Source organism: Platichthys flesus, chromosome 13 (genome assembly GCF_949316205.1).
Source record: "Platichthys flesus chromosome 13, fPlaFle2.1, whole genome shotgun sequence".
Taxonomy (NCBI): domain Eukaryota; kingdom Metazoa; phylum Chordata; class Actinopteri; order Pleuronectiformes; family Pleuronectidae; genus Platichthys; species Platichthys flesus.
Window position 1 is genome coordinate 4904836 of NC_084957.1, and position 23004 is coordinate 4927839.

At 40.6% G+C, this 23004-nt stretch overlaps 1 protein-coding gene across 2 annotated transcripts in view; it reads left to right on the forward strand.

Moving 5' to 3' along the window:
- Nucleotides 1-372: 372 nt before the first annotated feature.
- The window catches only part of hdac4 (histone deacetylase 4), a 106391-nt gene continuing 83759 nt past the window's right edge, over nt 373-23004 (forward strand). For both annotated transcript variants that reach the window (XM_062402372.1, XM_062402374.1), the window contains exons 1-2: nt 373-531; nt 12087-12346. In XM_062402372.1, the coding sequence (XP_062258356.1) occupies nt 12325-12346 (22 nt within the window). In that variant the 5' untranslated portion in view covers nt 373-531; nt 12087-12324. The remainder of the gene's footprint in view (nt 532-12086; nt 12347-23004) is intronic.

Genomic DNA, 23004 nt, shown 5'->3' on the forward strand with positions numbered 1-23004 from the left:
CTTCCGCTATATCATTACTATAATTATAACAGTAAACAGAGAGGGAAGAATCGAAGCTATGAATAGAGGAGAATATCAATAACACTAGGGCCGATATTCATTGGAAGAGAAACGTTTAACAGCAGTTAGTTTGTACGTTGTTTGTTCCACAGGACATCTCCATCATATTTGATAGAACACTGACATAGAGGAAGATTCTTACCTGTCTACTTAGATGACTATGGCTTACAAACACACACACATATACACGCACGCAAACACACAGACACACAAGCTGACACCACCGGGTCTCCCCCTCAGCTGTCAGTCATCCCGCCCCGCAGGCCTTCTCAGACCCCGCCCCCCACGGAAACACAGGCGGTTGTGGGACACGTGATTAATTCAGTATGGCGGAGCTTCTGCTGGCTGTATGATTTTTATTTTTTGTTCAAACTCCACCGACGGGTCCTAGAACAAACCCTGCGGAAGCTCCTGGAGACTCGGGGGGCAGAGAAGCAGCCGTGCGGCCCCGAAAGCTGGAGCTCGCCCCAGGTAGTGTTACTTTCTCTTCCTCAAACACACACACACACCTCGTCACCTGGAGACACACACACACAGAGCCCCGACTCGCAGAGACACACACGCTCGTAGTTTGGTTTCTGCTCGTTTCCCAAGTCGGACGGACTTTCTCCGTGCGTCGCGAGGGAAGCGGACGCGTTGCGCAACGTGCGGACGCTGTTGTTCAACACGAGGAAAAGAAAAGAAGACTTGAATGTTGTTTAAAAGTCTTCAACGTCAGCGCGAGCGCAACAGTTCGGACCTGAGCGCAACCCGCTGTCACGTCACGGACGCGTCGTCAATGGACGTTTTCCCCTCTTTCTGACTTTTCACTTTCCCTTCATTCCCGGCGCCATTCTGTGTCAGGTCGCCCAGCTGCTGGGAACTTGTGTTCTGGTGCAGTGGTGCGGTTTATCACCCAGTGCCACTGGTTTGTTTACCAATAAACCGCGTCACACGTTCAGAGGAGCCAGGGTGTCGTCTACACGGGTTACACACAGAGTGCATCCTACACTCTTAACTGACCTGTAACTATCCAGACTTAATGCCTAAACTTTAACTCATTTTTACCATCCCGGCTACATGCCTCACCGTAGATTTAACCATCAAGACAAAACACCTCACCCTAACCTTAACCATAGAGACTTAATGTGTAACCCCTAGCCCAATTCTAACCCTAACCCCCAAAACCAAGTCTTAACCCTTATAACGCCCATTAAAAGTGGGTCAGAAGTGAGGATGTCTGTGGTTTATAAGCTCACAATGGACCTCACAAAGATATCTACACACACACACACACACACACACACACACACACTGCTGAGCCCGAGACAGAGAGGTGTGCTTGTGTGATGGAGGTTAGTGCTGAGGTGGAACCACCGCTGCCGCAGCTTTGGGTGTAAACTTTTGTCTTCACGAACAGTAAACACATGAGAGCAGCGGCAGGAGGAGGAGGAGGAGGAGGAGGAGGGCTGTGCCCCGGCTCTGCTCACACTCCTCTACAGCCCTCCTGCCGCAGAGGAAACTATTCCCTCAGCATTACAGGCTCCTGAGGACTGTGGGTGCACGCTTGTAAATCTAGCAGGCCCCACAGAAGTGAGGAGGTCACAGCAGCCCTAAAAAAACACAGAACAACACACCGGCAGAGAGCTTCTCTGAAAGGATGACACATGCTGAGAGCTCAGCCCTGATTGGAGCATGCACTGTTGTTTCTGACATGTTTTCTCTTCAATGGAGCCTCCTCTTGAGCTGGAGATCGTCCGGATGGGCTGTGTGTGAGAACGCACAAGTCCGAGTCAGTTGCTCCTGACAGTTTCCTCTGTTATTAACAGATCTGAACTGGGACCAGCGAGGCTCGGAGATATTTTTAATAAGCACTAATGGATTACAGGGAGAATTTATCCGTCAAAAAAAACCTTTCTGTTATAACCTCTGCAGTAAATTGAAGTTGACAGCCTCACATTTGAAGTTTGTGTGTGTGTCTGTGTGTGTGTGTGTGTGTTTGTGGTGCTCAAGTGCCTACTAATTATATCTTGTGGGATTTTGATGCACAAACATAATAGAAAACAGTAGATGGATGCCTGTGATGTCTTGAGCCAGTTTCACACAGACGAGTAGAAAAACATTTTTGAGACCCCTTCAATTAAATACTTGGCTTTGTTGTTTGACTTCATAGTCCAACAGACTCGTACTTTGTCTTTGTTCAAGAAAATCCCATTAATTGTAAGGTTTTGCCATCGTACTTTTATTTCAGAGCGATATTGACAATCATTTGTAATATTACTGCAGTAACTGTAATGTAATGATATTTCTACCGATTTTTCTGTTTCATTCCATTTAAAAGTAATCAATATGTAGTAATCGGATTACTTTTAGCCCAAGTTCTTTAATTGTTATAGAGTTTGAACAGAATTGTTTCCTTTCACTGCTCTGCAGCATTTAAGTGTCACACACAGTTAAACCAGCGCTGCTTCCATTATCTTTTACCACTTTATAGTGTCTTACTAATAAAATTCTTCTACTCCTCGTTTTACTTTCAGACCTCCATCTACCACCAGCAATTAATTCTGCTTGAGATAAATTATAAAGCTTAAATCTGTAACTTTTTTAATATCGTTCCATAACTTTGGATGGCATAAACTTTGACATTGACATTGTTATAAAGAAATGTTGAGCAGCTTCCCACAGTAATGACACTGGATAACAGCACAGATGTCAAGTCGAACTATGGTTAATGTGGTGGCTTTAACATATCCACCTCTGTTGCAATCAGTGGCACATGAAATATGTGATGTGATCATGATGTGAGATATAATTTGAAAGTTACCGAAAGCATACAATAATATCTGTAGAGGTTTAAATGTTTATTATCTGGAATTGTTTCTCTTGTTGGACAGCACAGATCATTTGCTATATCACAAACACTGGAATCAATTACAAAAGACTGAATTCAGATTGAGCCTAACTGCTGTTATAAATCAGTGAGCAACGTTTTTAAAGCCTCCTTTTCCTGAGTGTTTGACACACTGATGAGAAAGTTTATGTTTATTACTTGAGTTGTGGGCACTGTGGAGAATCACATCAATATAGGTTGTGTTTAACTGTCATATTTTAATTAATACATTTTTCTCTCCCCAAAATTATAATTTAATATAAAAAAAATAATTGGTAGAACAAACCATGTAATTTCTGAAAAGTTAATTACAGATTAACTTTTTAACACAGCTATAATTGTTATTGGTTCTACACATTTACTTATTAACATGGATATTATTGTTATTGGTTTGGCCACACTTGTACACTTGTAGCATAGGTCAGACGTTTAGTGTCAATATAACTTTTACACCCTAGAGATAAACTGTAATTTAGAAACTCTTGCCCTTAGTAAGAGCACAATTTAAACTTTTATCGCTTTTTATAATCCTTAGTTTTGACACAAGTTCTTCGGGACAACCTCAAGAGAACTTCACTACTCATACCATTATGTGTTTATGTGAGTCTTGAATCTTAATAAGGATTTGCTGACATGTCCTTTATCTTCATATTCTCTTTTTCTCCTTCATTTTGTAACCAAACTAATGCTTCCTGAATCCAGCCCAGCCCATTCAACTGCTGAACTCATTGGCCAACCTGCATATCACTATCTTACCAAAGTTTGGGAGCACTTAATTCTTGTTCTTTACTTGTCCCAAAGTGAGCCTCTTGTAATACCATTAATAAGCTCATTTAGCTCATTCCCATTGTGCTTTGTCAGGGCTCGGGCCTGACTTTCCAACATCCTCCCATCATTCAGCACCAGCTGGTACTGGGAACGCTTGCTTGTTTGTGGACATTTTGTGGATGTTGTCACACTACTGGATACTAATGGGGTTTATTAATGCCACTGTTGTGCTCGGGGACAAATAAGGTGACAGGACCCAGTAATGCACAGACACGTTCACCCAGCGGGAATTTGTAAACTGCTTGGCAGGGTCTTCCCTTCAGCCCAGAGCCATCCAGCGTATTATTGTGTCCTTGTCCTCATCCTCTGTTCATTTATTTGTCTGTGTCCCCATTACATGCAATGCTTCATAAGCCGCTAATACAGTTTGAATGAAACTTTGTACTTTGAGTAACTGTCGTTACACAACAGCCTTTTTGCAAATAGTCAGTTTTTATTCTAATTCATCTTAAAAAAAATCTATTGACATGGACCATAGCCAGTTTGAATTTTTTAAATGTTTGGAAATTAATTAGCATAAATCGACAATCATTGCAATTAGTTAGCTTTTTCTCATTAGGCTTACTACTGTGCAATTTGGATATTGGCCACAGGGCCAGAGAAGCAGTAAAAGTAGATAAGCGGAAGATTCAGAGAAGTAAAAAGGGACACAGAGCTTTTAATGGGCAACTATACTGAAGCTCTCAGCCTCGACTGATGTGATTTTAGGCTTGATGAATCCTTGTGTTGATCCTTGTGGTCGCCCAATGAGTTCATGGCTGCAAATCAATATCGCCGATTCAGCCATGTATGCCCTGACGTGCCTCACAACTTCAATAATAAACCCGTTTTAGCTCCTTTTGTGCCTCGCTGGGACCTTGTCCTGATTTTGAACCCATCATGCCTCCCCAAACTCAGAGACTAGAAAGTGGTAGGCTGTACGGGAAGCATACTTGTTTGTGTTGTTGTGGATGTTATGCTAATGGTTACTAATTAAATCTATTAATGGCCCTACAGTGCTGGGCACCAGCACAGAGATATGAGCCTGCCGTGCATGGACACACTCAGTCAGTCCTCATCACTGATTATATCACAAATACCACATCAAAGATTGGATCCTAAGGCTGCTTTGGTTTGGCTGCTCTTTTTTCCCAGGTTGCAAAGGTAACAGTCTTACAATTCAAACTCAGTATAATGACCTTGCTCTGAAACCTCTGTATCCTTGTTCCTGACTTCCAAGGAGCTGTCATCGCAGACCAGCTTGAAAGAGGAAGAGATAACTCCACATTCATAAATCCATTTATATATTTCTCAGACAAATTTTCCCATTTGGACTTGACATTGCAGTTGCCATTGTTGCTAATTTATCTAGTCCTACGTCTATTATGTGGCAGATTTAAATCGCTCAACTGTTCACAGCACTGGACGCAAAGCGATGTGGCTGAAGCTACTGCAACAAATAATTGTTGAGGAAATTAACATGTATTTTATCATCCATGTGAGAAGAACTAAGTGGTCTAGGTCAAAGTTGAAAGAATTTGAACTCTGGTTGAGAATTTTTCTTGAGTAGTTCAGTGTGACGTCATAGTGTTACTTCAAGCCAGGCTCCCTCCATAAAAAAAAAAAAAAAAGGGTTTGCACAGGTCTGATGTCATGTGAAAGCAACTTCACATATTGGCTTGCTCTGTAGTAGTGCTGTGTAGCAAGGCAGCAGACCAACCTTTACATTGGTTGCATGGTGCGCCTAATTTTTTCATTTACCTGCACCAGCAGATAACCCCAACCCCAAATTTGTCTTTGCGTCACAATAATACACCTATTTTACCTTTTCTCAACAGTTCGTATATATATATATATGTGTGTCGATTCTAAAGAACTGGGTATCTGCACTGATTTCAAAAATAGATTCAATGCTGATTAACAAGGTCTCGATTTGATTTAGAGTATCGATTCAGTTCAGAATATTTCATTTTACTAACCTATTTTAAAAACATTAGGCAGCAAGTGCAAGGGGGGAGAGCACTACCTGAGCTCCATTTCTCATTTAGAAAACAACTTTTAACTTCAGAAAAGTACTTTCTTTCTCAGTGCAGCATAGAACATTGCTTATGGGTAAGATGGGGGATTAGAATGCAGATGGCTGATCCTGAGATAAAGCTTGAACAATATGTGAGTCAAAGAGTGAGAGTCAACTGAAAAAATAATAATAAAGAAAAGGAAGTTGAATGGGCTTTCTGTTATCAACAGGACTTTGCACTGTGGAAAGATGCAACTTCCTACTTTTTACTTGACTCAGTAGCTGGTCTGTTGTTGCCAGTATGAAAACATGATTGCTCAAGTTAGGAAGAACAGGCTACACTTTGAAAATATGCCACTGATACATCCCACTCTCTCACATCGGCCCTCTCATCAAAGCTACGCCCATATGAACATGTCATATCTTCAAATATGGAATTGGTGCGACTAGCAGATGCGTGGCCTCCTCAGACTAGATTTATAAGAGAATAAATATCTAGACTATTCAGCAACAACTACAGCTACGTACGCAACAAAATATTCAGATTCATAAAACCTGATTTCAATTTCCCCTTTATAACCCACAGTCCACCTGGAAACGTGCATTTGTGAGTCCGCCTCAAAGTTTGCCCTTTTCCCGGCCACATTCTACCAATATCGGTCACCTCAATGTAAACTAAATTAACCTCCTGACCAATAGGTATCTATTGTAAATCGTGGCATCAATGCGATGAGGAGATGAAGAAGAGCAACTCTCTGCAACCGATATCGAGCTGTTTGAGAGTGTAGTGGAGGTGAAGGAAGACAGATTGTTTACCCGACAATAGATGAAGCAAATCACATCACATTTATGTTACAACATAATAACCCGGTCCTAGTGCTTCATTATGGTGTGCCATGATCTCCGGTGCTACACAGTTTAATCCCTATTCCCACATCTCTGCAAGTTTCAAAGGAATTTTCACTCACACATGTAAAAGAAACATTGCACTCTCCATTATTTCTATCCATAGCCTGAAAATACACTCTTGCATTTAGCCAATCTGGATTAGAGTTCTAAGTTTAATTCCATGACACTCAGGCATGAGATAAACACAACTGTACTGAGCCATTCAAAAGAAGAAGTGGGAAGTTATTGGTATCAGGAGGACAAAGTAGTTTTAACGCTGACGTTTGTGCGGAAGGTCGCGCATGAATTGAAGGCTGTGGCTTTGCTATATCATGACCCTGTGTGCACGTAGGTGATTCATTTCGGAATAACAGTAACCTTTACATATGACGTGCAGGAAGTGGGTTTCCAGGCATGTTGTGTGTGTCCTTAAAGCTTTCTCAATTGTGTTCCTGTACAGAGCTTCACTAAGAAGTGTGATGCAGTGTTGGAAAATAAATACTGTTTGGAAGTGACTAAACATAATCTTTTCACATTTCCAATATATAAGCCTGGTTATACTATCATTTAGAAACGACACATTCAGGTTTAAGTGTTCAGTTATGATTTATACCAAAGATTCAAAATGCATTAAAATGTACCTTGAGTGACTCATTCTGAAAAATGTACCTTGGGTGACTCATTCTGGAGAATTTGTACAGAATATCTTTGTCTTGATTTACTTTTGTGCACTACTCAACAGGTCTCAAGTAATGTTTTTCAGGCCCGTCTTCTCGTCGTCAAGTGTAAAAGCTTACTCCATCTGCATTTGACTATGAAATATTCGGTGTACTCAGTCAGAAAATGGTTTTATTTACATAAAAATACAGCTCAGCAGAACAATTACTGTTTCGCGTCTCGGCTCTGACATCATCCCTCCCTGCGGAGAGCTACAGAGAGGGAGCTACGTGGGATTAGGGAGTGATGGTGGCAGATATATCGTCTCCCCAGAGAACACAGTCACAGCCTACAGGTGGAGGCTGATTAAAGCTCAGCAGGCAGCAGCAGCTGCTGTAGCTGTGGACATTCACTTGCATAACAATACACCAGTGGCAGAGTGGTGGATGTTATGTATATTCGTAGCAGGGCAACTTTAATTGACTGCCTCAACTGTTTTGTAGGCACAGCTGTCGTGAAATTATTAATTCCATATTCGCATAGCTGCGAAATCTGCACGGTTTTAAATTTGTTCACCTGTTCAAGTAAGTGGACGTCTGTAGGAAATACTTTAAACCACTGCATGATTTATGAGCAGGTGGACCGTACAGATCTACTGCAGATTTAAAAACACATCTGTCTACACAGAGACTCTGTGTCAAATGCTCAGGGCACTGTGTCAAAAATTAGGGATGAGAAGTGATGACGCACATGAGTTGAAGTATGACCACCATCTAACCTATGTGAATATATCTGGATCTCTGCTCAGTATTCAGTATTATTTTCTTACAGCACAGGTCATTGCATACTGTAAGTGGAGGGGCACTTAGAGAGAAAAGACCTTAGCCAAGGCCAGTGTCAAATAATAAGCACCTAACCGTTGAGTAAGGTTTGAGAAATTTGAAGCACTCAGGAGGGTAAAGAGCTGGTAAAAACCCTTTTATACAACTTGACTATTCAGTCAATTAGAACCATGTGGTTCGATGTGGACAGGTGATTAGTCACTGTTCACACTGATCATATCACTTCATGACAACACAGAGAAGAAACAGCCCAAATGCAACTTGCCACCAAGAAGGCTTCTATTCATTTAGTAACTGCTTTTTTATTTACAGCATATAAAGGATTGTGGGAGAAGAAACTAGACTTTTTTTTTTTTTTTTTCTTAGCAACTGACTCAGACATTTGCATTTTCATATACAGCACCTTTCATAACATTTTAAGAAAAAAATCTGGACCTGAGTGCATGCCCGAAAGTTGCATCCCCAAACTGAAGAGTGCCAGGGACACACCCTTTCACCATGATTGGTGCAAATTTGTTTTTTTGTGTAATCCTGCAGACAAATGAACAGACACAGGTGAATGTCAGTGATATCTGTATTATATGGGACATCTTGGGTCCTTTTGGGAGATGAACGGCGTATACTACTGCCGTTATATCATGTTATTGTCCCACCTTTTCTGTCATGTTGCTAGCTTACCTTTTATAAATGCATCACACATGAAATAAACCCTATGATACAGTTATGTGATATAATTTGGTTATCTAGAAGGAAATCATGTTATTTTGTGAAAGTATCATGGATCCCTGTTGGGAGTGTAATTCTCATAAAATGTTGTGGGGTCGGAACATTAACATTACTTGTATTCATCTAGATCCGTCCAGATATAAAATCATCAGATACCCGTCAGCCTCCCTCTTTTAAAGGAGGATGGGTTGAACCCAGTCAGACTCTTAATGAGTATTATTACAGTCTGTCCTTGTTTTGCAGTGAGATCTAATGCCTTTCCTTTGGGGTTTCCATGTTCTAGATGAATGTTTTATTTTTTTCTATGTTAATGCCTCGACTATTCTAGCCAATAACAAAGAAAAAATCTAGAACATGTCAAACAGAAGCATAGTAGTGGTGCCACTAATCCCACTCGCCATCTGAATAATTCATAGTCAATTAGGGCAGAGAGGATGAAGCCGTCTTCATGGAGTAAGTGCATTTTCAATGATTCATTTCATGAGCTATGCAAGGGGTCTCTTAATTGTTGTTTACTGCTCACTATCCGACCACATGTTATTTTTATGCCATCGTGATTACTCCCGGCAGCGCTCAGAGTGCTTGGGAAATGAAGTCCATTAAGGGGTCCTGAGAGCTGTTTTTCCTGTCAAGTGCCACGCAACGTTTCCAGATTCAAACCGCGCTGCACGGGAACAATAAATCTTATCCAATCTCGAGTGTCAGTCTGTGGAAATGAGACACGCTAAGAGACGCAGGTGGTTCTGTTTTATGGTCCTACAATGCAGCAGAAATACCTGTAGTGTTGTACATGGATTCCTTTTTAATAGGATCCCTGGAGGACAGTTTAGATTTTAGAGAAGAAGAAATCATGGATGAGACTTTAAGAGCTGTCAGCAGACCAGTGCCAAGATGTGATAGTCAGTAAAGGAGTAGTTTTGTCTTCTCCTTGAGCTGCACTAGTTTTGTTTTTTGGGCAGAGAGAGGGAGAGGACTCGGTGCCTGAGGTCACTGGTGACACAGGGTGACGAGCAGTAAAAGCATCCTCTGAATTCTTGTGTGACTGACGACTTCTTTGACACGAATAGAGAATAGCGTCACTACTCTCTGGCCTTTTTTTTTCTGGCACCTCATGTCTCCCTACAACAGATGATCACTCCTGTCCGTCAAAGTATCATCTGATGATTTAACACTTGCTCACGTCAGACATTCACGCAGGAATCTAAACGTCGCCTCTGGTTATTTTGCCTCTGGCCTGAAGGATGCTGTCAGCTTCTGCACTAGAAATTCAAACAGAGGTTATAAGAGATGCTCAGGAATTACATTGCCAATAACAACACACTGCTGCTTGTTTTCTTAAACTTAGGGTTAATTTTTTTGTAGCTTTCTAAACTATAACATTTCTGATTATACCTCCTATATAAGACCTCATATTTCTGCATATTCCAAACCAATTATTAAGTTGGGCCACCATTTAAATGTGTCACTCACTTAAGGGACTGTTTTTGCTCCACAATAATTCCTGACAAGTGAAGTAAGACCCTGCAGAATCCTGGCGGTAGTGCATTTCCATGAGGTTTCATTTGGGCATGCAGAGCTTGCCCCCTCTTTCCACTGAACTCATTCATTTGACGGTAATTCAGTTCAACAGCTTTAAAGTAACGGGGACACAAAGACACTGTATGTATGTGTATATTTGTTCGAGTTGGAGAGGAGGAGACCACTTTATTGCAGCTTCTGTGGTATTTTTAGTGACTGATTGCAGCTCTCATTGTCACTTGTGTGCATTCAGCTCTCTAACACCTGTTAGACGGGACGGTAGTTAAGGTTGAGTTAGCGGTGGTATTGGGTAGAATTGTCAGTCTTCCCCGTATGTTTGTGTTTTTATGTTAACATTGCACATTAGACAGCACGAGGAGTTTTCTCCCTCTTCCTCCTCTGCTATTGACGCAGGTATATCTAAGCCCTCAGGAGGCCTCTGCTTTCATTTCATTTTGGGTTCTACTCCAGGAGAGAACATTTTATTAAGACATTGACTTCCGCAGCTGACTATACTTGATGTGAAAGTAAAAACAGAGCAAGGTCAGAGGTAGCTGGATCTTTTGCAAAGTCACTTTCTATTAATTGTGTTTATTAAGAGTGATTAAAAAAATATATATATATTTGAGGATATATCTGTTTGTTATCTAGATGGTTTTGGACTAAATTCAAAAGCTTGGTCAGATGGGTGTGGTATCATGACTGACGGTGACTTGCGGATGATTTCAGTAAACACAAATGGTTCAAATTAAACCATAATCCTTTGATAACAACCAGATGTGATACAACTTTTACTTGGAAGAAGCCAGTTGCTATTTTTCATCGCCCCCTCTTTACTCTTGTCCAAAATAAACCAACAGATTTTTATTAATAATGAGTTTGATACTTTTTATGACTTTCAACATGTTTTCTATACTCATAAAATATGTCAAATGTCAAACAAGAGCAAAAACATTTATTCCCAAGGAGTTGAATTAATTCATTCCTGCTTTATAACAACATCAACCAGCTGAGTTTCTTTCGCTGTTGTTGTTGGCTGTGACTTCTCTCCTCCGTGGTTGCTAAGCTCACCTTGGCAGCCACAATCTGTCTCACCGGTGACCATGCATATACAGCACTTACCTCACACAGCAACTTCCTGAACATCATTAAAAGCATATCTTAGGTAAAAAGGACAAGTGTGCATATGTATTTAGGGTCATAGAAACAAAGTAAATGGCCACGAAAGACAGTTGTGTGTGTTGACCAGCACGGCGTTGTTCTCTCCTGGCCTCCTACAGGACCACACAGGCATCACAGAGGAGCTTGAGCCTCTGTAACTACAATAGAGACATACAAATCTTCAGGCAGTCTTAAAGACATCTCACCTGACTTGGCAATTTTTGGAAAACAACTTTAGGCGCTTTCACACCTACCTCGTTTGGACTGGATGATCTGACTTCAGTTAAGTCCGGACTAAAATAACTGGCTTGAAACGAGCCTTGGAACGACCATGGTCTGGACCAGCGGACCAAAATGTACTTCGACCAAAAGAGGTGGTCAGAATCCAGACCAAACTGACCCATGGTCAAACCATAGACCATTGTCCAAGCTCTTAGGTGTAGAAACGCCCTTAGACTTTACAGCGTTAATAGAAACATTGTCTTCCATCTGGAACACCCCATATGTTTGAAAATTCTGTTTGTGCATCTTATTCTCACAGCTTGACTGTTTGGTTGAAGGAATCCTGCCACAACACACCACTCAAGGTCTCCACCTGTGGCCGTGTGCCATGAAGCCCTGAGAAACAACAGTGCTGCGTTCCTCCTCGACTTGGCAGCACCGAGCGGCGGCACCAACGTGGTGGGAATCACAGGATGGCCTCTACAGCCACCGCGGTGGTGCACTGACACTGCTCACCTCCCCTCCTAGGTCTGCCTGCACATCCGGCAACTATAACAATGAGCTCTCACAGTCAACCAGGTAAGATGTCAACAATTTTTAAATACAGTATTTCACGAGAGGATATCTTATGTCCTTGTCTGTGCATGTGTTGTTGCTTTGACTCAGAAAAGAATCGTCTGATGTTGGAATGAAAGTAGCATTTTGCTTTAGAGATCAGGATCATGATGATGTCAACGGAATTTGCACAAGTGTATATTGTTTAATGCAGATGACCCTGTGCTCTGTCTGTTGTGTATCCCTGTGTATGTTGTACTGCACTGTTACGCTGTGTGTTTTATGAATGGAAATTGTTTGAAAACCACACTGTTACTAAACAAAGAAGCACCTTTTCTGGCTTATTTTAGCATGCAGTGTTTTTTTTGTGATCTGGTAAATATAGTGTAATACTCTGATGATCAACAGTTTCATTGTTAGTACAATATGTGTGTGTGTGTGTGTGTGTGTGTGTCTTTTTGACAGTATGGCTTATACCTTGTTTACTTGATTTTACTGATTTTATTTAATCAACGGGTAAGTTAGGATGTAAAGCTTTTACCAGGTCTCTAAGCCAAAGTTAAAACAAATCTTTTATTTAGAAAGATAAGTAATGTTGAAAAAGTACAAATGTAGCCTACTCTCCATTTTGATTGTCATATTTTGATTACACTCTGAACAGACAAAACCTGCTGGTTTAATTGAGCAATTTCTACAAGGGCTCTTCACTCTTCCAAGGACTGATTGAATTTGGTGAAGTCAGTTAGCAAAACCTTTAACTCCAGCATGTTTCATTGTTTTAACAGCACTTACACAGTTGTATCTGAGAGGGGGGGGGCACATGTTTGTCTGAGGGGATTTTTCTTTTAGGTCGGTTTAATTGCTTTGCACTTGTGTCCCAAGAAATCCAAAATTTGATTTACCCAAGCAGAGCAGGTTGTTTCCACTCGTGTCTGTTTGTTGGTACAAGGAGAGATTGAATACGGTGGAGTCAGTTGTCAGGCACCTGAGAGAAACATCGTCAACATGCCCACTCACTTGCTTTTCCAAAATCGTTCCTGCTTTGTTCTCACATAGACTCACTCTATTTTACTCAGGGGATCTCGCAGGAAATGCAACCAGGAGTACTGACTGATATCTTACATACTCACATACAGCCCCACCACATAAAAATGCCAATATTCTTTCTTCCAGGATCCACCTTACTTCTTCTGATATTATAGGTTTTCCAAGCTAACCCCCCGCAACTCCCAAAGGACAGGCTGTCCAGATAATGGATGAATGTATGGATATTTAGGCATATGTCGTTAATTTTGATGATTCATTTTTTTTGTCAACACCAATACAGAGTCTTAACTGCTCATGAAGGATATTTCACCCGCTCGCTCTCTTAACATGATTTAAAAACAAATTCTCAGTTATGCTTGACCTCAAACACTGAGAAACACCATGTGACCTGCTCAAAAACCCTCTTTCTTTAATCACACCCAGTTCTTGGGTCAGATTTATATTTTGTTCCTGTTTTTCATCTGCTGACCAAAATGGACAAAAGGCCAATTGTGTCCTTCTTTACCCATCATGCTCTGGCTGTCTTGGTCGTATTTAACGCAGTGATGTCATAGCCATTGATTAGTTGTTGTGGTGCCATTGATCCTGTGTGGCACATTGTGGATTGCTGGCAAAATCTCTTTTTGTCTTTAGCTGTGAGCAGGGACACGGTTGAGTTGTGGCCAGGGGGGTTTTGCGTCAGAGTGGATGTTTCAGGCTGTTCCGATAACTCTGGCACAGGCCGAAGGTATCTGTCATTTTCTTCTTGCTTTTAATGAAATTCTTTGTTATGTAACCTGAACCCTGGAGTGGGTCATATTTTCCTCTTTTATTTTCCTAAATTCTGATCATTTCCATGCTTCTTCTATTCTCATTTCTCTACGATGTTTATTGTCCTCAGTGTTGCTGAAATAACTTCAATGTGGAGGAGCACAATTTCCCCTTTGTCAGTTTTGAGGAGTTGCCTGTCAGGTTTGAGCTTTCACTGACAAAAATCTACTTTTCAGGAAATGGAAAATTGGTCCAAACCTAGAAGGAGCCTTTTTTAATCACGTTTTAGTTGAGGGATATTCCCAATACCACTTTTTGGGTAACGTATTTAATCTGTTTTATAACCACTTACTCCACACATAACCTTTCTCAACAGTAGGTGAGGGAAAGTTCTGTTGAAATTCTCTATTAAGCCAAATCACTTCAGGTTCCAGACTTTCTCCACCTTGAGGAGCTCTGAAATTAGGAATGACGCTTTCACTTTTCAATTTCACCTACTTAGCAGTTCATTTTACCCTCGCCGCCCTACAGTCTGTGCTGTATGGCTGAGCCCTTTTCCATATATGACTGATCATCATTTCCTATTCTTAAACCACCGTTTCAGAGCACTGAAGGGCCCTTTGTCCAACTTGAACTTGGGTGGCAAAGGCTGGCATATTGACATGCTACTTGGCATTTTGGAACCGGGTTTATGGCCTTGGAGCCAGAGCTAGAACACACACACACACATGCACACACAAACACACAGACAAACTCTCTCATCCCAATAAGACCCTTCCCTCCTCGCTCACCACTCCTTTCATTCCCAACCTCCCCTTTCCCGGTCCAGTGGCAGTAATCGGTGGCAGGTCCTGGCTGAGGGGGATCTTGCGTCAATAAATCGTCATACAGAGCGGCGCCCCTGCCTGGAACCCAAACAGAGCGAGGGGCCGCCTGCTGTTGGAGGCCTTGTAGAGTTTGTTAAACCCCTCTGAGGCTTGTAATCTGACCAAAAAAGAAAGCTAAGGCCCAGTTTCGTGGGTTTTGTCATTGCTATTTGGCTTAGTTGTGCTTTTATTGATCTCATCCATGATTAAATAGATATTGCTGGGTGGTAGTTGTGCTTAAAGCTGGCAGTCGGTAGAGAATTTTAATTTTTTTACTGCTTGTCTAATCAGGATATGGTGATATACGACCAAGGGTCCCTCATCTCGATCCTCAGGTTAATTCCCCATACATGCAACAAATCTAAGAATAAAACCGAGGGTAGAGCTCAGTAAGGGTGATGGGCAAAAGGAGCACATTGCTTTGCAGTTGCTTTGATTATCTGGTCAGTGTGTTTGTGGAGTTGATGATGTCTTTGTAAGTTATAGCAGTCGAGCAGTGTTGAAGTGAAAAGTCTGGGCCACTTTGAGAATTTGGTTTTCATGATAAGTATAAGAACAGCACCTCCTCACTTTCCCGAGTCTTATTCAGATCGCTGACTTGTGGCAGATGGCTTTGAATTATTCATGAGTTGATTTTATCCCAGAGATTACTCAGTATCGGAGCGGAGAAAATATGGAGAGGACTGACGGCCCAGTAAGTGCCTAACAAAAGATAGAAGAGTGTAAACAGCTCATGCCAGATAAGACTGTTATTATTGTTTTCTCCATTGTGATCGATAGAGCCCTGCAATGTCAATTGGTAGGATTAAAGGTTCTTCAATAACAGCTGGTTCACTATGTCCATGTCTACTTCCTGCATTTTGTTGTTAGTGCTTTGAGGGTGTTAATGTTACAGGGCTTAACCATAGACTGTATAGGGGTGGGATTTCCAAGCATTTTCAGAGACACTATTTCCTGTCAAATAGGACGTGGACCTGTTTGACTTTGGGTCAGGTTTGTCCAGGCAGGAGCTGGATTACAAAAACCCACTTAGAAGTTACAGTTTTGCTTCGTGTATTAGATTTAGGAGTAATCAAAGTCAGCTGCTTTATGATTCAGGTTCCCTGCTCTTAATATAGGATTCATTTTTAATTCTCTCTCTTGCCCTTCCTTCTCTTATGTCAGTCTAATTTCCGTATCTGTCTTTTTTTCCCGCTCTGTCTCTTAGTTTTAATCAGTGGCTGTAATAAGGACTCGCGGTGGGAGCTATCAAAAGCCTTCAGATGTGGATTAGAAGATCGTGGCTGGTCCTGGGCCAGGCCACTAGAAAGTAAAGCATAATCTTCAAAAAAGGGAGCTTTACCCCTGCGGGCCCGCACTGATTTTGCTTCATTTACACAGGCTACTGTCAAATGGAAAAGGCTTTGGGTGTTAATTGATATGTTCTAGTCGCAGCATTTCATGAAAGTTGTCCAAAAAATAGTGGAAGTCAAGCAAGGTGAGAGGCAAAATGAAGTTGAGTCTGGAGCTTATCCACACGAAGTTATTAAAGAAGTTTCCCAGAGAGTGATGCTGTTCATTCGATCTGTACTTTCTGAAAACTTGAAACTGCGGCCATGGCTGCAACTGCTATCTATTTTGTCCATTGTATGAAGAGCCACAGGAACACAAAGCACTCTCTCCTATCTGTGTTTGATGCATTTGAGTGCTGCAGAAATGTTATTGTTCTCATTTATCCTTGGCTCAGTAAAATTTTCCTCAATGGAAAGATGGATGGGGAATGAGAGTTGAAGCAGGCTAAACAGAAGGCTTCTAAGGAGAACAATGGAAGCTGCTGTGGAGAAATAAGATTACTACCTCATTATTGTCCTTCTCTGCACAGTTTTCCAGAATATTCCATTCAAGTAATCTCATTGCCAGATGAAACAAGTGCGCAATTTAGCCTTCGGAAGAATTTATTAAGCATTCAGAGCTTTCTTGTTTGCCAAAAGAGAAGCTTAGAATTGAATTATGCTGTGCACTGTTCTTTCAAATAAACAAAGATCCACCAGTCTTCTTTTTGGTTCTTTCTCGATTAATCAGATGCCGATTCTAAAGTCGATTTGGTAGCTAAATATGGCAATATGGTATTTGAGTACTCTCATAACTTTTTAATCTTTTGTTGCAAATTTTTCCTGTTTTCTAAGTCGGGCTTTCAGAAGGCATGCTAGCTAAGAATATAGCCTCATACCTACCAAAGGTACTGTAGCTTTGTGTGGAAAGACGGGTTATTGCAAATCATTTGATTTTATAGCAGGGGAAAATTATGATTTTACAGCTCAGAATTGAGGTTTGATACAAGTATATATTAATGTCTGGGCCGACACTATATGCAGATGCAGCCAGTGACTATTGGTAGTATTGCACAGCAGTCAGAGTAACCCAGATGTCCAGTCTGTCAATGGCTACAGAGATTAAGAAAATGGAAGACCTCCAAGATTAACCCTTAAAGATTCACATCTGCTGCCAAGCTTATACTGTGAGTGCAATGCAAGAGGTCACAATGTTTATGAGACCTCTGCCCGGCAACTAACCGTGGCATTGTAAGACGAGAGAATCCCTGCACTACTGTATTTCCCATATGGCTGGGAGGTGTGATCCACTGTATGGGTTCAACAGAGGACAGCCAAGAAGTGGGAGGCGGGTCAGGTGGGTCCCTGAGGATGTAATCCTCCTGCTTCTATGAACATAACAAAATCAAAAGTTCCAAGCAGTTACACAATCCCTGTTAGGAAGGGCTCAGTGCACCCTGGGTCTCCCAGGGCAGAATGAACTTTTCCAGGCACTAATCCGAGGATAAGCCCTGAAACAGAGGCCTTGGATCTCCGCTATGTGTCCTGGTGTACTAAAGAGGCCTGAAATGCCCCATGGAGCTGTTGTGCTCAGATCTGTACAGTGTGCCGGTGCAAGTGAATGAAATACTAAGAGTCCTTATGGAAACAGGTAAATTAAAAGAAGAGCCTCTATTCTAATCCATTGGAGCTGGAAATATGAATGTAAACAAATCATCAACAGCAGTGATAGAAGCTGAATAAGGCAAAAGGTTGACACTTTTACGTTTTATTCAGCATAGTCTACCTAAGCATTATTTGGCAGACTATAATTTTTCACAATGAAGATTCTGAAATCCTACTGTTTGCCAGATTCAATTTACATTAAATTGTATTTTAATTGATTCAGCTGTATCTGATGCAATGTATCCAAAGCTTCAGATCTTTAGCAGTGATTCATTCACGGTAAATATTTGAATGCCGGGGAACTGGCTGATAGTTGTTGTAATGTTCACAGACCCATTGTTATAAAGACGATTTCATTGTGTAGATTATATTTTGAGGTGAAGTTGAATCCAGGGTTTCATGAATTTACAGTCCTTAAATTATCCAACCTGTATTTTTATTATTCAGGTTCTACAAGAGGGTTAGGATGGAGAGAAACTCAGTGTTTGTCAGGTACAAGTGTTCACAGGAGACCCAGCAGGATGCATTTTAACGCCAGCTGTGATCAGATCTCTCAGGACGGCACCATAGTTATAAATGGGTGTTTAAATCAGCAGCTGCATTTTAGCACAATAAATTACTATTGTATTGCAAAATCCGGTGAATTCAATTAAACAACTTAAATAATCCCCAACAGGGGGGTTAAAGATATCCCTAGTGTTAGCATGAGGGCGAGTGAGAAAGGAGAATAGCTGACGGCTACTGAGACATTTTTGTAGCCTCTTTACTAAGCAGGCTCGGCACCTGAGCTGTGTCCATTCATGTTTTAATGCATTTTATCAGCCACAGTCATCGGTCTTTGTTAAGCAGCATGTTATGAGTTGAAGAATTGACAGATCTTATGTGCGCTTATGTGCTAAAACCTGGACTGTGAGTCAACAGCAGTGGGGTGCTGTGCAATCACTGAGTGAGACTTTAGAGTGAGGCTCTCGTTGTGCTCACCCATTCATTTTCAAACCACCAGACTGTTGCCAGCAGGAGTTTTCTGGATTTATAAGTTTATAAGTTTATAAGTTAAGCTCGGAACACCAGGGTTGCTTAAGTGAACATGTACAGATCAGCTGCAGAATTAAAACCAGTGACTGGTTTTAATGATCAGTGTATTATGTTTCTCTGTCGGAGCCTTCTACTCAGTAGGGCTTTATAACTCTCACTGTACAACTGGAGCTACTCAGCTGCCAATAGTAGACGCCTGTGGTTGTACTTGGCAGTTCGCTCGTGTGAATGTTTGTAAATTTGCAAGTCTTTTAAAAAAGAGAGAAGCACACCTACTTCGTGAACATCCCTTAAATATAAAGCAGATCCAAGAGAAGATCCCTCCTCATAGCAAGTCATTGACTTTCTACCACATAACACTAAAATGATAAAAATAGGCAATGACCCAACTTGTAAAATCCCATGTAAAAATAATATTGTAAGACCTCGATCCAAAAGTGCACTGAGATGATGTACAATATTTTATCAATTGAATGCATATATATATATATATATATATGCAATTGAATGCATATATATATATATATATATATATGCATTCAATTGATAAAATTCCACTTATGAACCACATGGTGAATTATATTCATAGTCTACATAAATAATAGAATATTTGGTTTCTTCAGCTGAACACTGTCCATTAGTAACCATAATGGCTCAGCTATTTTAAAGGGTTTGATCCTCCTCAGCATATCATATCAGGAACTCACTGTAATATGTCCTCACACCTCCATCTATATCCAGTATAGGTGAAGGACTCAGGAAAGGATTAATGTACCACTATTCCCTCAAGCTTAAATAAAGAGTTTGCAGTGGTTCACCCTGGAGCTCTGCAATACATCTGTGTGAGATCACTGAGTTCAGCAGAACTTGCCATCAGTCAAATTGCAGGAAACCAAGGTTTTGTCGTCCTCCCACGTTTGTAATTTACCAGACTTCTCTTTTCACCCATTAGCATATAGCACGCTCATTTCTTCAGCTTTCAGGAGCAGTAGTCGAATTGATGAATGAAACATAAATGTTATGCAGTTGGCTGTTGATTAATGAGCTGGTGTGTATCACTCTACAGTAGTTGAATGAAAAATATTGCTCAGTGAGACTTGTTCATTTGGAAGCTTATCACCAGTTAGGTAAAAGGGTTAGTGTTTGTTTCTTTCCGTGATGACGTGTTAGAGTTAACATGCAGTGAAAGGGTTGGAGAGACATAACGGTGCCGTGCTTTGCCAAAGAAAATAATTTGGGCTCCTTTATTATTTTGTGAATATGTGAGACGGCCCACTGAAATCCCATTGATGTTTCGTTAATGCTAAACTATCTCGTCTGTGTCACCCTGATTGATTGCGTCATTGTGTCGGCGTCTCTCAGAATCACACGATTGCATGATTTCACTGGACGCTAACTCTCTAATGAGCGTCCGTGCAAGGACGTGCCACACAGCAAGCATTTTCACTCGCATGGAAATGCAAAGGAAGATGCTGACACATCATGCAATTAACGCAAACACTTGTCCTTCTGTGGGAAAGGTTCATTTGATAGGACAATGATGCACTCTCTGAGCGGTGTGTGGACGGAACAATCAGATTGTTTGTAGCAAGCACACAGGGTGAAGAAGGTGACACTTGGACACTACGGGTTAGGACAAGAGCTATAGCGAGAACAAGAGTTGGGAATAAACGTTTACCCTTTTGATTTAAAATAGAAATCATAATTACCATTGTCATTTTCAGATTGTTAATACCAGGATAGCGTTAGCTGTGCACATGAAGTTGTAGCAAAGATACATTTTATGTAGATTTTAAGATGAATGTAATTTTCACATCTCATGAGGAGATAAATCTTACTTGTTTAGGCTATTTCATCCCATTACCATCTTTTCTGTCATTCCTCATCCAAAAATATATAGAAATATGCCATCCTCTTAGATGATAGTTTCATCATAACATTGCATTGCGTATTCATTATACCCTTTTTTCAAGTGCTATCCTGTCACTTTTGTTGATTTCATTTCCTTTTAGGTTTTAACTTTTTATATTTCTTTACTTATTGTATTTCAAGCCATCCTGACACATTTTATTCTGTAGGCTTCCTAAATCAGTTAGTTTTACCTCAGCATTTTCTGAGCTTTATTTGACACGTGTTTCTTCCTGGTTATTTTATTAATTTATGTATATTGTATATTCTCTTAATTAATTAATTAAATTACCTAAATTACCATGAAGGATTTTTATTTTATTCCACTACAGCTTCTCGTCCCTACCCAACAACATGCACTTATGTCCTGAACACCATTTCTGCTGCTAGATTGTGTTAAGCTTTTAATTCTGTATCCTTTAATCCTATTATATCTACTCTTGATCCAAATGATGTGTTAAAGCAGTATAGTCATCAGCTTCTTTTTTCGGCAGAAAATACAAGCAATGATGGAAGGTCAAAACTCTGAACTCACAAACTAGGCTTGGAAATCAATTGTAAATTAATCAGTAAGCAGTTAAGCATTCAATATTGTCTAATTGTTTTTTTACATTTTTGTTTGTTGATTTCAAAAGATAACCACAAACCAATAGTTATTTTATCCAAGGTTCTGGAGAAAGGTAAGTCCAGAGACTTCATAATATCATGACGATACTTAATAGTGTAGTTATCTGATAATAAGATACAGCCATCAATACTTGGGATTGTTGTATTCTCTTACACATCTTATTCAGCTGACTATTGTCTTAGCTCTGTCACCATGTATAACTCTACTTCCTTAAAATGTCATTGGAGATGTGGTGTCCCTCAAGGCTCTGTTCTAGGCCCCCTTCTGTTTTCTATATACATGCCGACTGACCGTAGACCTACTACGTTTCTAGCTTCTTTTAAGTTTTTCTTTTTGTCTTTATTCATGCTAACTGTTCCCACTTATCTATTGTATTGTCCTGTCGTCATTTTATATGACCATTCTGGTTTTATTTCTTTTTTTTTGTAGAGCTGTCTCATTTAAAAACATATAAAACCAAAGTTTATTATTACAGAGTTGTTTCTCTCATTTTCCACAGTCTGCATTTCTGCCCTGGCTAGTGTATTAATAGTAATGATGATATAATATTTTTTGGCAAACTACCACCGTTTACTCAGAAATCCGCACCAATAAAGAAAAGGGTGGAATATACTGCAGGGTAATTCAGGGTAATGCAGAATATGTTTGCTGGTGTTTGGTGCCAAATCAGAGACCAAGGGAAAGATTGTTTTTGACCTATTTATAGACACAATTAATAGACACAAGTTGTACACCCCCTCCAGTGTTTTCCTCTCTCACAAATTTATTCACACATTCATTTAGAGAACAGAGGGCATTTTGTTGCAAGCACGGATCTAATGGGGAACCCTTCTCCTTTTGTCTGCACCAGACGCAGAGTAGCCTCATGCCAAAACACAAGTAAACAAAACCGCACCACAGTGCAAACCGAGCAGTGCGATTTACTTGTGCATTTGAGGGGGGTAGTTTTCTATCACAGAAAGAGTGTAATTGCATTAAAGCTGTTTTTTTTTAGGTTGTTTTCATTTTGTGCTAATTAAAACGAAAAGTACTTCAGGGAGTTTTTGACTATTACCACCAGGGATGGCAATAAGGGACTTCCACTTCATACTTAGACTAACGCTTTAAGCTCCACTTGCACAGTGTCATCTCCAGTCTGTCCAGTAATGTGATGAGTCGGGTATTACACTGACAGAGGATCAAGGCGGGCTGTTGCATTATCCAATGAAGATAAAACCCTATAAAAATGTGGACGTGATCTAAAAGCAGCCCTAGATTACAGAACTTGAATGATGTAATCACCCTGAACCTTGTAGCCCATGTAATGTCTCTTCATGTGACATTCATACAAAGGGTTGTTGTTGTTTTTGTTGGTGCGCATACATCCTTAGGAATTAGTCAGCAGGGTGGAGTCACATAAATTGCAGGATTGGTGCAACTTTGTAAAGACATTTATGGTTCCAAGATGACATGTACCTATGACTTTGGCGGTAG